This window comes from Mustelus asterias, unplaced genomic scaffold (assembly GCF_964213995.1).
Source record: "Mustelus asterias unplaced genomic scaffold, sMusAst1.hap1.1 HAP1_SCAFFOLD_2588, whole genome shotgun sequence".
Taxonomy (NCBI): domain Eukaryota; kingdom Metazoa; phylum Chordata; class Chondrichthyes; order Carcharhiniformes; family Triakidae; genus Mustelus; species Mustelus asterias.
This window is the reverse complement of record NW_027592533.1, coordinates 1-13,729: the sequence shown is the minus strand read 5'-3', so window position 1 is coordinate 13,729 and position 13,729 is coordinate 1. Positions and strand designations below refer to the sequence as shown.

General features: G+C 51.9%; 1 protein-coding gene across 1 annotated transcript; it reads right to left on the bottom strand.

Annotated features, from left to right (window-relative positions):
* Nucleotides 1–1,405: 1,405 nt before the first annotated feature.
* On the bottom strand, nucleotides 1,406–12,502 carry ndufv3 (NADH:ubiquinone oxidoreductase subunit V3). The gene is made up of 4 exons (XM_078207677.1): nucleotides 12,386–12,502; nucleotides 10,582–10,663; nucleotides 5,241–6,116; nucleotides 1,406–1,679 (listed from the first exon to the last, which is right to left on the bottom strand). Exons 1-4 carry the CDS (start codon nucleotides 12,428–12,430, stop codon nucleotides 1,507–1,509), a joined length of 1,176 nt encoding a protein of 391 aa, XP_078063803.1. The 5' UTR covers nucleotides 12,431–12,502; the 3' UTR covers nucleotides 1,406–1,506.
* Between the last annotated feature and the right edge of the window lie 1,227 nt (nucleotides 12,503–13,729).

Genomic DNA, 13,729 nt, shown 5'->3' with positions numbered 1-13,729 from the left:
CCATTGTGTCTGGATCCAGAAACACTGTATTGTGACTACAGCAACATTACTGATCTTCATTGATGCAATTTGTTTTGATCTGAATTAATGCTGAGCTCTGTTGTTTTGTGTTTTCTCCTGGGATATTTCAGAGTGGGGCTTGAGTTCACTTTCAGCTAGGATCATATGACCGGGTATAACTCAGCTTTTACAGAGAACTCAAGGCAGTCTATTTCTGGGTTCTTCAGAGAGAGGATGCTTTCTCTGTATCTCTCGCTTTGTCTGAAGTGGAGACTGAAATCTGCCAAGAAATAAGCCTTTTCCTGAGGTTCTCCTGTTTGGGGGTGGAGCTTTCTCTGGAGATTGCTGCATGAGATAGCATGAGCTGTCTGTCTGGATCACTGTCCAGAGGTGTCAAAAAGTGGGAAATCAAGTACCTACGCAAGCATCTTTTGTTTCTGTGCTAGCTGGTTCTAAAGAAAGGAGTCATGTCAAAACCATAGAATCCCAACAGTACAGAAGGAGGCCATTCGGCCCAGTGACTCTGTACCAACTCTCCAAAAGAGAATCTTAACCCAGGTCCAGAGTCCCGCCCTATGCCTGTAACCCCGCACATTTAGCATGGCTAATCCATCTAATGTGCACATCTTTGGACGATGGGAGGAAACCCACACAGAAACAGGGACAATGTGCAGACTCCACACAGTGTCCTGAGGCCGGAAATGAACCCGGATCCCTGGCGCTGTGAGGCAACAGTGCTAACCACTGTGCTGCCGTGATGCCATAAACCAATGTCAGTGGGGGATACTGCTAAATTGGAACAACAGAGATAGCTAGCTGTTAAGAATTATACTTTTGTTATGTTTAAGTATTTTAATTGGTAAAAGCTATGCTAATTCTTTTTATTATATTCTAATTGTGTTCTTAAATAAAGTTCATTTTGATAAAAGCTTCCTAGTGGGTCACTTGAATCATATTTGTAGTGAAACACCTTGTGCTCACCCCAATGCCAAAATCAAATGTAAAAGTTAGGGTCCAGGCTAACTTCATAAAATACCTCGGAGTTTCTGATCTGATCTTTAACACCAGCATTTGCAGTATTTTGCTTTTAGCTTCAGTTCTATTCAGCAAAAAAACACTTCAGGCCTGATGGTGAGGCTGCAAGAACAGGACTGTGCTGACTCAGTCCCACCACTCAATCGTGTGCCTATTACCAACACTGTCATTGCAATATTAACCTATTCTAGCTCCAGAAATCAACCCAAGTGCTGAGAGCTGTGTCCTTGTGAGGGCGATTCCGCACATTCCCTCTCGCTGAGGGAAGGGGAGGAAGAATTTCCCCATTTTCCAGTGACAGCCATTTAGACTCAGTCAGCAATGTGTTACAAAGCAGCAAACCAAGAGGAAGGGTTATCGATATTAAGCAGACATTTGAACAGAAGACTTTTATTTATGTTTATCTCTACCTCATGTTCCGTCTATATTATTGTCTACTTGAGGGGCCAGCTGACCACAGGCTGTGAGGACTCAGTGTCGAGGAGATAGCCTTCCTGAAGAGGGCTGAGGTAACCGGTACTTTGCCATCTCCACGTCCAGATCTACAAAGGTTAGTGGGGTGTAATCATGGTGCTGGGTGTTCTTGTAGGTGGAAGTGTCCAACACCTCCTCGACAGGCTCCTCGACAGGCATTCCCATTGGCTCTGCACAAAACACAAAAAAAACATTTACCGATACTGAGAATCCCCGCCTCCTCGGGCGACCCCCGCCTCCTCGGTGACCCCCGCCTCCCGGGCGATCCAGTCTTCTGGATCCCATGTTTCATCTCATAACTGGGCCCGAGTCACCACAATTCCGCTCAGGAATGATGCATGAGTCCAGCTGGAAATGTGGCTGGAAGTACACCGCGCGACACCTTCCGCAACTGAATAGCGTTATGAGCAGAGTGTAACTTTCCCAAGCAAGCAGCTGGGAGACTGGGGAGTGATTCCACTCTAGTTTGCATTTAGCATTTAACTAAAATGATTGTTTAAATTTAAATTCTACATCAAGTCTGAAACAGGATAAACAAGCTCTGTACAATATGAAAGCAGCTGTATTTAGTTCATTAGGAAGCGAGATTAATCTGGTTTCCAGCATCTGTTTAACCTATGCAAATCTCCTCATACCTTCCTCAAACCTTACAGGGGAGAGCCGGGGGCGGGGGGGGGGGGGGGGTGCAGCAGGACACAGGGAGAGCCGCGGGAGGGGGAGGGGAAATCGCAGGGAGAGCTGTGGCGGGGGGAGGGGGGGGCAGGACACAGGGAGAGCTGTGGGGGAGGGGGTAGAGGGTGGGGCAGCGCACACAGGGAGAGCCGGGGAGTGGGGGGGGGGGCAGGACACGGAGAGCTGTGGGGGAGGGGGTAGAGGGTGGGGCAGCGTACACAGGGAGAGCCGGGGAGTGGGGGGGGGGCAGGACACGGAGAGCTGTGGGGGAGGGGGTAGAGGGTGGGGCAGCGTACACAGGGAGAGCCGGGGGGGGGGTGGAGACGCAGGGAGAGCCAGTGGGGTGCGTGGTCGCAGCTGGGCTGGGTTGCCAGGTGAAAGTGGCTGGAAAGTGTGGCGGGGGGAGGCCTCGCGCAACTCTCACTCTCCCCATACCACACGCACAGTGTCCACTGCTCCTCCAATCAAACCTTGTTTCACTCCAGCACTCAATAGTGAGCCTATCAGCAGCAAACATGGGAGAACAATAGGCTGTGATTGGAGGAGCTGTTGCCTGCAGATATCTCCAAAGAATAATCCAGGTAATTACAGGCCGGTGAGCCTGACATCAGTGGTAGGGAAATTATTGGAGAGGATTCTTCGAGACAGCATTTACTCCCACTTGGAAATAAGTGGACGTATTAGTGAGAGGCAACATGGTTTTGTGAAGGGGAGGTCGTGTCTCACTATCTTGATCGAGTTTTTTGAGGAGTTGACGAAGATGATCGATGAGGGTAGGGCAGTGGATGTTGTCTACATGGACTTCAGTAAAGCCTTTGACAAGGTCCCTCATGGCAGACTGGTGCAGAAGGTGAAGTCGCATGGGATCACAGGTGAGCTGGCAAGGTGGATACAGAACTGGCTCGGTCAAAGAAGACAGAGGATAGCAGTGGAAGAGTGCGTTTCTGAATGGAGGGCTGTGACAAGTGGTGTTCCTCAGAGATCAGTGCTGGGACCTTTGCTGTTTGTAATATATATAAATGATTTGGAGGAAAATGTAATTGGTTTGATTAGTAAGTTTGCGGATGACACAAAGGTTGGTGGATTTGCAGATAGCGATGAGGACCATCAGAGGATACAGCAGGATATAGATCAGTTGGAGACTTGGGCGAAGAGATGGCAGATGGAGTTTAATCCGGACAAATGTGAGGTAATGCATTTTGGAAGGTCTAATACAGATAGGAAATATATAGTAAATGGCAGAACCCTTAAGAGTATTGATAGGCAGAGGGATCTGGGTGGACAGGTACACAGGTCACTGAAAGTGGCAATGCAGGTGGAGAAGGTAGTCAAGAAGGCATACGGCGTGCTTGCTTTCATCAGCCGGAGCATTGAGTTTAAAAATTGGCAAGTCATGTTGCACCTTTAGAGAACTTTAGTTAGACCGCACTTGCAATATAGTGTTCAATTCTGGTCGCCACACTTCCAGAAGGATGTGGAGGCTTTGGAGAGGGTTCAGAAAAGATATACCAGGATGTTGCCAGGTATGGAGGGCATTAGCTATGAGGAGAGGTTGGAGAAACTTGGTTTGTTCTCACTGGAGTGACGGAGGTTGAGGGGCAACCTGATAGAAGTCTACAAGATTATGAGAGGCATGGACAGAGTGGATAGTCAGAAGCTTTTTCCCAGGGTGGAAGAGTCAATTACTAGGGGGCACAGGTTTAAGGTGCGAGGGGCAAGGTTTAAGATGTACAAGGCAGATTTTTTACACAGAGAGTAGTGGGTGCCTGGAACTCGTTGCCGGGGGAGGTAGTGGAAGCGGATACGGTAGAGACTTTTAAGGGGCATCTTGACAAATACATGAATAGGATATGAATAGAGGGATATGGTCCCCGGAAGGGTAGGGGGTTTTAGTTAAGTCATGGGGCAGCATGGTCGGTGCAGGCTTGGAGGGCCGAAGGGCCTGTTCGTGTGCTGTAATTTTCTTTGTTCAGACACCGTGATTGGGCAGACAGATAGATATGTTGATGGATTGGGCAGACAGCTGGCAGATACTGTTCAATGCAGGGAAGTGTGAGGTGATTCATTTTGGCAGGAAGCATATGGAGAGACAATATAAAACTAATGGAGAAACTCTAAAGAAGGTGCAGGACAGAGGGACCTCGGTGTATACGTACATAATTAACTGAAGTAGTTAGGGCATACTGAGAGAGCAATTAATATAGCATATAGTACCTTAGGCTTTATTAATAGGGGCATGAAATATAAGAGGTAGGGGGTCATGTTGAACTTGTATAAGACATTAGTTAGGCCTCATGAGGAGACTATGTCCAGTTCTGGGTACTTGAAGAAGATGGTGAAGACATTGGAGAGATTACAGAGGAGATTCACAGGAATTCCAGGGATAATGAACTGTAGCTACGAGGATAGACTGGAGATAAATTGTTTTCCTTGGAGAAAAGAAGTCTGAAAGGAGATTTGATATGAGGTATTGAAGATCCTGAGGAGACTGGACAGGGTAGAAAATGAGAAACTGTTCCCACTCCGTGCTCAAAATCTTAGGAGGCCACAAATTCAAAATAATGGGCAAAAGGAGGAAAGGTGCTGGGAGGAGAATGGTTTTCACCCAGAGGAAACAAACCTCCTCAGAGGATGCTGGAGGAAGGTTCAACTGAGATATTAGAAAGGAAGATGAATTGTTATCTGAAAAGAAAGAATGTTCAGGGTTACGGTGATAAGACAGGTGAGCGGGGCTAGGTAGAATGAGCTTTCAGAGAGCCAGTGCAGACTCAATGGGCTGAATGGTCTCCTTTGGCACTGTATAGATTCTGTGAACATACTGAGCCGTCTCAACAGCATTTTCAACAATTACTCTGGGGCCCACACAGAGGGGCTCTGCGGACCACAGTGCAGGCTGTGGGTTGGAGAAGCCAGTGCTTTTCCTCCCAGTATTTTCAAAGCTTGTGTGAAGTGCTTTCTTAATCTCTCCATAGTGAGAATGCTCGGTTCTGGGTGCTGCCCTCAGTCTTCCCCGACTGCAATAAATAAAGCACATTCAGGCGATGGAAGGAGCTGAGTACCCAGTGGTGTCTCTGCCAGTGGTGGGGGAGTAGCTTCTGGAGTTCCCTCCTTAGCTGTCTGGTGCTGTCGTTCTGGCGTCTCACTCTGTGCTGGCAGCACCCATTCTCTCGGGGGGCTACTTGCTGTGGGTTCTGGAGTTATGGATTTGGTTATCGGGACAGAACCTGCTCTGGATTCTGTGACTGTGGCTTTGACTCCAGCACAGGTTTGACTGCTTGACAACACTTGCTTCCTCTGTGTTATCGACTGTGTGTGGCCAGTTTGTGGTCCTCTCTCCTCTCCACTACTCCAACCCGTGCAAGTCGAGTCCTTGGAGACGGGCACTTTGATTTCTGCAGAGAGCTCCTGCGACTCTCCTCCTGGCTTCTTGCTCCTATCACTTATCCGCTCAGCAGCTCTGTCTGTGCTGGAACGGACAGGATCACGCTCAGCAGCTCTGTCTGTGCTGGAACGGACAGGATCACGCTCAGCAGCTCTGTCTGTGCTGGAACGGACAGGATCACGCTCAGCAGCTCTGTCTGTGCTGGAACGGACAGGAACACACTTTGGCGATTCAGTTGGAGACTGTCCATCATCTTCAGTCACACTTTCTTCATCTGAGTCCGAGCTGGAGTCCGAGCTGGAGTCGGCCTCTTCCTCAGCACTAACTGGTATCTTGGCCACAGGGTCTCTGCTGACACCTGCGTGACTGGCTGCCACTGATGGCTCACCATCTTCTAGAGTGTTTTGTGTGGAGCTGAGTGTCTCTCCCAAGAATGGGATTGGGCCAAGAGCTTTGGTAGGAAAAAGCAGCAGTGTTTTCTTGGATAAGAGGTTTGCTCGTTGTGTGCTGGTTATCTCTGCAGTTGGAGAATCTCTGTTCAGGATCTCAGCGCCTGTGACAGACACAGCAAAGGACAAGGTGAGCACACACCACTGACATTTCACTGCTAAGCAAACCCACTCAATCTACTGCAGCCACCATAGCTTTGCTATCTCGGCAAAGCATAAACTGGGACAATTCTGTCTTCTTAACTCTTCGGGCAGTGTAAAATGACAAAGAGTGGAGAATTCCCATGTGGAATCACGGAGCAAGAGCTAGATCCATTCCTCCAGTAAATCCCAAAGAAGAAACTGGAACTCAAACTCTGAATAACCCATGGGGGGGGGGGGGGGGCGGGGGGGGAAAGGGAGGGCGGGGGGGGGAAGGGAGGGCGGGACCTGGACCATCGCAGTGAACACTCCTTGATTCCAGTCATCTGGTCACACTGCGCAGGAGTCACTGAGACAGCGCGATGTCCAACAGCAGTGTATTGGCAATGTTGCTGCACAGGCCAGAGGCCTGGACTAATGCTGATCGCTAATCACCCACACTGTGCATACCCGCTCAATGTCACTCCACATGTAACTCCAGACCCACAGCAATGTGGCTAACTCTGAAATGCCCTCTGACATGGTCGTGTGAGCCACTCACATGCACCAAACTGAAGAAAGATTGAATAAGAATTAAACAAGGTCACAATCCTGGAACTCCCTCCCTAACAGCAGTGTGTGTGAACCTACACACGGGCTGCAGCTGTTCCAGAAGGCAGCTCACCACCACCTTCTCAAGGGGCAATTAGGGATAGGCAATAAATGCTGGCCAGCCAGCGACATCCCACAAACACCTAACAAAATGTTCTCCATTTCTCAAACCAAACGCATTTCATTGTTAAAGTACAAATAGGAGCTGCAAGCCACATCATAACCCATAAACCCTGGGCCAATAGCGGGGGAACAGTCCCATTTCACAGAGCTACTCACGCACAGGCGCGCGCGCACGCACAGGCGCGCGCGCACGCACAGGCGCGCGCGCACACACAGGCGCGCGCGCACACAGGCGCGCGCACACACACAGGCGCGCGCACACACAGGCGCGCGCACACAGGCGCGTGCACACACAGGCGCGCGCACACACAGGCGCGCGCACACACAGGCGCGCGCACACACAGGCGCGCGCACACACAGGCGCGCGCACACACAGGCGCGCGCACACACAGGCGCGCGCACACACAGGCGCGCGCACACACAGGCGCGCGCACACACAGGCGCGCGCACACACAGGCGCGCGCACACACAGGCGCGCGCACACACAGGCGCGCGCACACACAGGCGCGCGCACACACAGGCGCGCGCACACACAGGCGCGCGCACACACAGGCGCGCGCACACACAGGCGCGCGCACACACAGGCGCGCGCACACACAGGCGCGCGCACACACAGGCGCGCGCACACACAGGCGCGCGCACACACAGGCGCGCGCACACACAGGCGCGCGCACACACAGGCGCGCGCACACACAGGCGCGCGCACACACAGGCGCGCGCACACACAGGCGCGTGCACACACAGGCGCGCGCACACACAGGCGCGCGCACACACTCACGTGCACAGACACACACAGAATAAAGAAACGTACAGCACAGGAACAGGCCCTTAGGCCCTCCAAGCCTGCACCAACCATGATTCTGCTTAAACTAAAACCATATGCACTTACGGAATCTGAATCCTTCCATTCCCATCCTATTCATGCCCCTTAAATGCCGCTATCGTACCTGCTCCCATCACCTCCCCGGGCAGCGTGTTACAGACGCATCACCTTCTGTGTAAGAAACTTGCCTCACACATCTCCTCTAAACATTTCCCCACGCACCTTAAACCTATGTTCCCTAGTACCTGACACACACACACACACAAACACACACATGCACAGACACAAACATACACAGAGACACGCACTCACAGACAGAGGGACCCACTGTCTACACAGACAGTGTGTGAGACTGTCACAGACACACAAACACGCTCTGTCTACACTTCCCGCTGCCTCGGCAAAGCAACCAGCATAATTAAGGACCCCACGCACCCCGGACATTCTCTCTTCCACCTTCTTCTGTCGGGAAAAAGATACAAAACTCTGAGGTCACGCACCAACCGACTCAAGAACAGCTTCTTCCCTGTTGCCATCAGACTTTTGAATGGACCTACCTCGCATTAAGTTGATCTTTCTCTACACCCTAGCTATGACTAACACTACATTCTGCACTCTCTTGTTTCCTTCTCTATGAATGGTATGCTCTGTCTGTATAGCGCTCAAGAAACAATACTTTTCACTGTTTGTGACAATAAATCAAATCAGACAGACACGCACATCCACAGACAGGCAGACACACAGAGAGGCACACACAAAAACACAGACGGACACACAGACCCACAGGCATTCACACACGCACATGTATACATACACGCACTCATATACACACAAATATACACTCAAACACATGCAAACTACACTATTGTGTACAGTTTTGGTCACCTAGTTACAGGAAGGATGTAAATAAGATTGAAAGAGTGCAGAGAAGGTTCACAAGGATGTTGCCGGGACTTGAGAAGCTGAGTTACAGAGAGAGATTGAATAGGTTGGGACTTTATTCCCTGGAGCGTAGAAGATTGAGGGGAGATTTGATAGAGGTGTATAAGATTTTGATGGGTATAGATAGAGTGAATGCAAGCAGGCTTTTTCCGCTGAGGCTAGGGGAGAAAAAAACCAGAGGGCATGGGTTAAGGGTGAAAGGAGAAAAGTTTAAAGGGAATATTAGGGGGGGCTTCTACACGCAGAGAGTGGTGGGAGTGTGGAATGAGCTACCGGATAAAGTGGTAAATGCGGGGTCACTTTTAACATTTAAGAAAAACTTGGACGGGTTCATGGATGAGAGGGGTGTGGAGGGATATGGTCCAAGTGCAGGTCAGTGGGACTAGGCATAAAATGGTTCAGCACAGACAAGAAGGGCCAAAAGGCCTGTTTCTGAGCTGTAATTTTCTATGGTTCTATGGTACACACAGACACCCACGTACTCACACACACTCACCCCATGCTTCACAAACACACATACATACACAATACAGACGGACACACAAAGACACACACTTCTTTCATGGGATGTAGGTGTCACTGGCTAGGAGAGCATTTATTGTCTATCCCTAATTGCCCTTGAGGAGATGGTGGTGAGCTGCTGCCTTGAGCCACTGCAATCTCTGAGGTGTAGGTACATCCACAGTGCTGTTAGGGAGGGACTTCCAGGATTTTGACCCAGTGACAGAGAAGGAACAGTGATATATTTCCAAGTCAGGACGGTGAGTGGCTTGGAGGAGAACCTCCAGGTGGTGGTGTTCCCAGGTATCTGCTGCCTTTGTCCTTCATGATGGTAGAGATTGTGGGTTTGGAAGTTGCTGCCTAAGGAACCTTGGTGAGTTTCTGCAGTGCATGTTGTAGACAGTACACACTGCTGTCACTGTGTGTCGGTGATGGAGGGAGTGGATGTTTGTGGAAGGGGTACCATTCAAGAGGGCTGCTTTGTCCTGGATGGTGTTGAGCTTCTTGAGTGTTGTTGGAGCTGCACCCATCCAGGCGAGTGGGGAGTATTCCATCACACTCCTGACTTGTGCCTTGTAGATGGTGGACAGGCTTTGGGGAGTCAGGAGGTGAATTACTTGCCACAGGATTCCCAGCCTCTGATCTGCAAGTATAGCCACAATACTTATATGGTGAGTCCAGTTGAGTTTCTGGTCAATGGTAACCCCCAGGTTGTTGATATGGGGGATTCAGCGATATTAATGCCATTGAATATCAAAAAGCGATGGTTAGATTCTCTCTCATTGAAGATGGTCATTGCCTGGCATTTGTGGCGCGAATGTTATTTGTCACTTGTCACCCCAAGTCTGGATATTGTCCAGATCTTGCTGCATTTGAACATGGGCTGCTTCAGTATCTGAGGAGTTGCGAATGGTGCTGAACATTGTGCAATCATCGGCGAACATCCCCACTTCTGACCTTGTGACAGAGGGAAGGTCATTGATGAAGCAGCTGAAGATTGTTGGGCCCAGGACACTCCCCTGAGGGACTCCTGCAGAGATGTCCTGGAGCTGAGATGACTGACCTCCACACCACAACCATCTTCCTTTCTGCCGGGTGTGACTAACCAGAGGAGAGTTTTCCCCCTGATTCCCATTGACTCCAGTTTCGCTCGGGCTCCTTGATGCCACACTCGGTTGAATGCTGCCTTGATGTCAAGGGCTGTCACTCTCACCTCACCTCTGGAGTTCAGCTCTTTTGTCCATGTTTGAGCCAAGGCTGTAATGAGGTCAGGAGCTGAGTGATCATGGCAGAATCTAAATGGAGGTCAGTGAATGCAATGTTGTCAGCTAACTGTGAGGGGGAAGGGAAATATTTTAGCTGTTTATTTATTCCAGGAAGTTAGATTCGCTTCGGTATCCAGTATGAAGCAACAGACCCTGGTTAGGAATAATATTAATATCCCTTACCCTTGACTTTCTTCTTCTTCCGTGGCTCTGTTGCTTTGGTGGCAAGAGTCACTGCTTGAAGCTCCGATCGCTCCATTAACACCTGAGAATCCAAAATAATCAAATATTTCCTGAATGTTAGAATATAGTCTATATTGCTGAAATGAGAAACATAGGCCAGGATTTCCATTCTCAAGCTGGGTCGGGGAAGTCAGGAAAATTACTGGCTTAACACCCACCCACCTCGAGATAAACACTCGCAACAAAGGAATCTTCATTGCGGGGCGGGAGGGGGGGGGGGGGGGGTGGGAGGGAGGCGGGAGGAGGTGCAGGCTAGAGTCAAGCCAGATGGTGGCATTGTGATAATGTCACTGGATCTGAATCATCCAGAGAACCAGGGTAATGCTCTGGGAACCCTGGTTCGAATCCCACCACAGCAGCCGGTGGAATTTGAATTCAATTAATGAATCTGGAATTAAAAGCTAGTCTCAGTACCGGTGACCTTGAAACCATCGTCAATTGTCGTAAAAACCCATCTGGTTCACTAAGTCCTTTAGGGAAAGAAATCTGCCGTCCTTACCTGGTCTGGCCTCCATGTCACTCCAGAGCGACAGCAATGTGCTTGACTTTCAACTGCCCTCTGAAAGTCTATTGAACCACTCAGTTCAAGGGCAATTAGGACAGCACAGTGGTTGGCACTGCTGCCTTCAGCACCAGGGACCCAGGTTTGATTCTAGCTTTGGGTGACTGTGTGGAGTTTGCTCGTTCTCCCCGTGTCTGCGTGGGTTTCCTCCAGGTGCTCTGGTTTCCTCTCACAGTTCAAAGATGTGCAGTTTACGTGGACTGGCCATGCTAAATTGACCCTTAGTGTCCCAAGATGTGTAGGTTAGAGGAATTAGTGGGTAAATGCATGGGGTACAGGGATGGGGCAGGGTAGACCTGGGTTGGATGCTCTGTCAGAGGATGGTGAATTATATGGAAAGGCAACAAATGCTCATCTTGCCAGCAATGCTTACATCCTGTAAAAGAATAAGTGGACCCAGGAAGAAGTTTGGAGGCAGCCACAGGAGCTGCGGGGTATGGAGGTAGACCCACCCTGGCTTTATGGGACCTTGTCTTAGCTAAAATAAAGGCCCTCCATCCCTCACCCTGTCTTCAGTCTCCAGCCCCATTCATGCTACCTCATACCCCTCCACCCATACACTATAAACCTCCATGTCCAACTGTCCTTCCATCCACCCCCATGCCAAATTATATTATTCCTATCCCCATTGACCAACTAACATTTTCTCGAACGAATTAAGTAGGATGTCTTAAAAAAACCTTGGAAAAAGGTTATTCCTTAAAAAGGTTTCTCCTGTTGAAAAAAGGTACAAGCTAATCAACCATCCCAGCCCTTCAAAGTCTCAAAAACTACAAACGACTGAAACCACTTAACTTGTATCAACAAACATGGTGAAATTGGGATCAGAGAGCCTGAGCTGTCACTTTGCACTGGGAAGCAGCTGCTCTCTTATTCTAATGGATGTCAGGACTCGGAGCCACGGACACAGAATGAGGTGGGAATTCCGGACAATTCCGGCCGAGGCCCAGCCTCCTCCAGACTGACCAAAACATCAAGGCCCCGCCTCCAAGGTCAAAAGGTCAAGAGGAGGTGGGGCAATTGGTCACTGCATAGAAAGGTCCCACAGTTTGATTTTGTGATGTTAAATAAACACCGCGAATAATCCCCCGCTCACTGAGAGAAATCCCAGCCAGAAACTGTCCAGCACGGAATGGACGGGCCGAATATCCTCCCGCGGACACACTCCCCCCGGGTCGGTACCTGCCGCAGGCCGCGGACTCCGAGCGCCCGCAGCAACACCGCCATCTTCCCCAGCAACCCGGACACCAAGAGCGGGGACACCAGATACCGGAAACACCCGGGGGACCTGAAGCTCCAGAACACAGAGGGTCAGAGGTTGTAACCCCGGAAGTGAAGCGGGGAAGATGGCGCTGGGCCGCGCGGGCTCGCTGGTGTTTGTGAGCGGCGGAGCGCGAATGGCCGCAATTAACCTGAGAGACAGAGGGTGAGAGAGAGAGGGTGAGAGAGAGGGTGAGGGAGAGAGGGGGTGGGGGCGAGACCGAGAGGGAGAGACAGAGAGGGGGAGACGGCGGGGGGGGGGGGGGTCGAGAGAGAGAGAGAGGGGGGGTCGAGAGAGAGAGAGGGGGGGGGGTCGAGAGAGAGAGAGGGGGGGGGGGTCGCGAGAGAGAGAGAGGGGGGGGGGGGTCGAGAGAGAGAGAGGGGGGGGGGGGGTCGAGAGAGAGAGAGGGGGGGGGGGGGTCGAGAGAGAGAGAGGGGGGGGGGGTCGAGAGAGAGAGAGGGGGGGGGTTCGAGAGAGAGAGAGGGGGGGGGTCGAGAGAGAGAGAGGGGGGGGGGGTCGAGAGAGAGAGAGGGGGGGGGGTCGAGAGAGAGAGAGAGGGGGGGGGGTCGAGAGAGAGAGAGGGGGGGGGGGGTCGAGAGAGAGAGAGGGGGGGGGGGGGTCGAGAGAGAGAGAGGGGGGGGGGGTCGAGAGAGAGAGAGGGGGGGGGGTCGAGAGAGAGAGAGAGGGGGGGGGGGTCGAGAGAGGGGGGGGGGGGTCGAGAGAGAGAGAGGGGGGGGGGTCGAGAGAGAGAGGGGGGGGTGGTCGAGAGAGAGAGAGGGGGGGGGGTCGAGAGAGAGAGAGGGGGGGGGGTCGAGAGAGAGAGAGGGGGGGGGGGTCGAGAGAGAGAGAGGGGGGGGGGGTCGAGAGAGAGAGAGGGGGGGGGGTCGAGAGAGAGAGGGGGGGGGGGTCGAGAGAGAGGGGGGGGGGGTCGAGAGAGAGAGAGGGGGGGGGGTCGAGAGAGAGAGGGGGGGGGGGTCGAGAGAGAGAGGGGGGGGGGTCGAGAGAGAGAGAGGGGGGGGGTCGAGAGAGAGAGGGGGGGGGGTCGAGAGAGAGAGGGGGGGGGGTCGAGAGAGAGAGGGGGGGGGGTCGAGAGAGAGAGGGGGGGGGTCGAGAGAGAGAGGGGGGGGGTCGAGAGAGAGAGGGGGGGGGTCGAGAGAGAGAGGGGGGGGGTCGAGAGAGAGAGGGGGGGGGGGTCGAGAGAGAGAGGGGGGGGGGTCGAGAGAGAGAGAGAGGGACGGGGGTCGAGAGAGAGAGGGGGGGTCGAG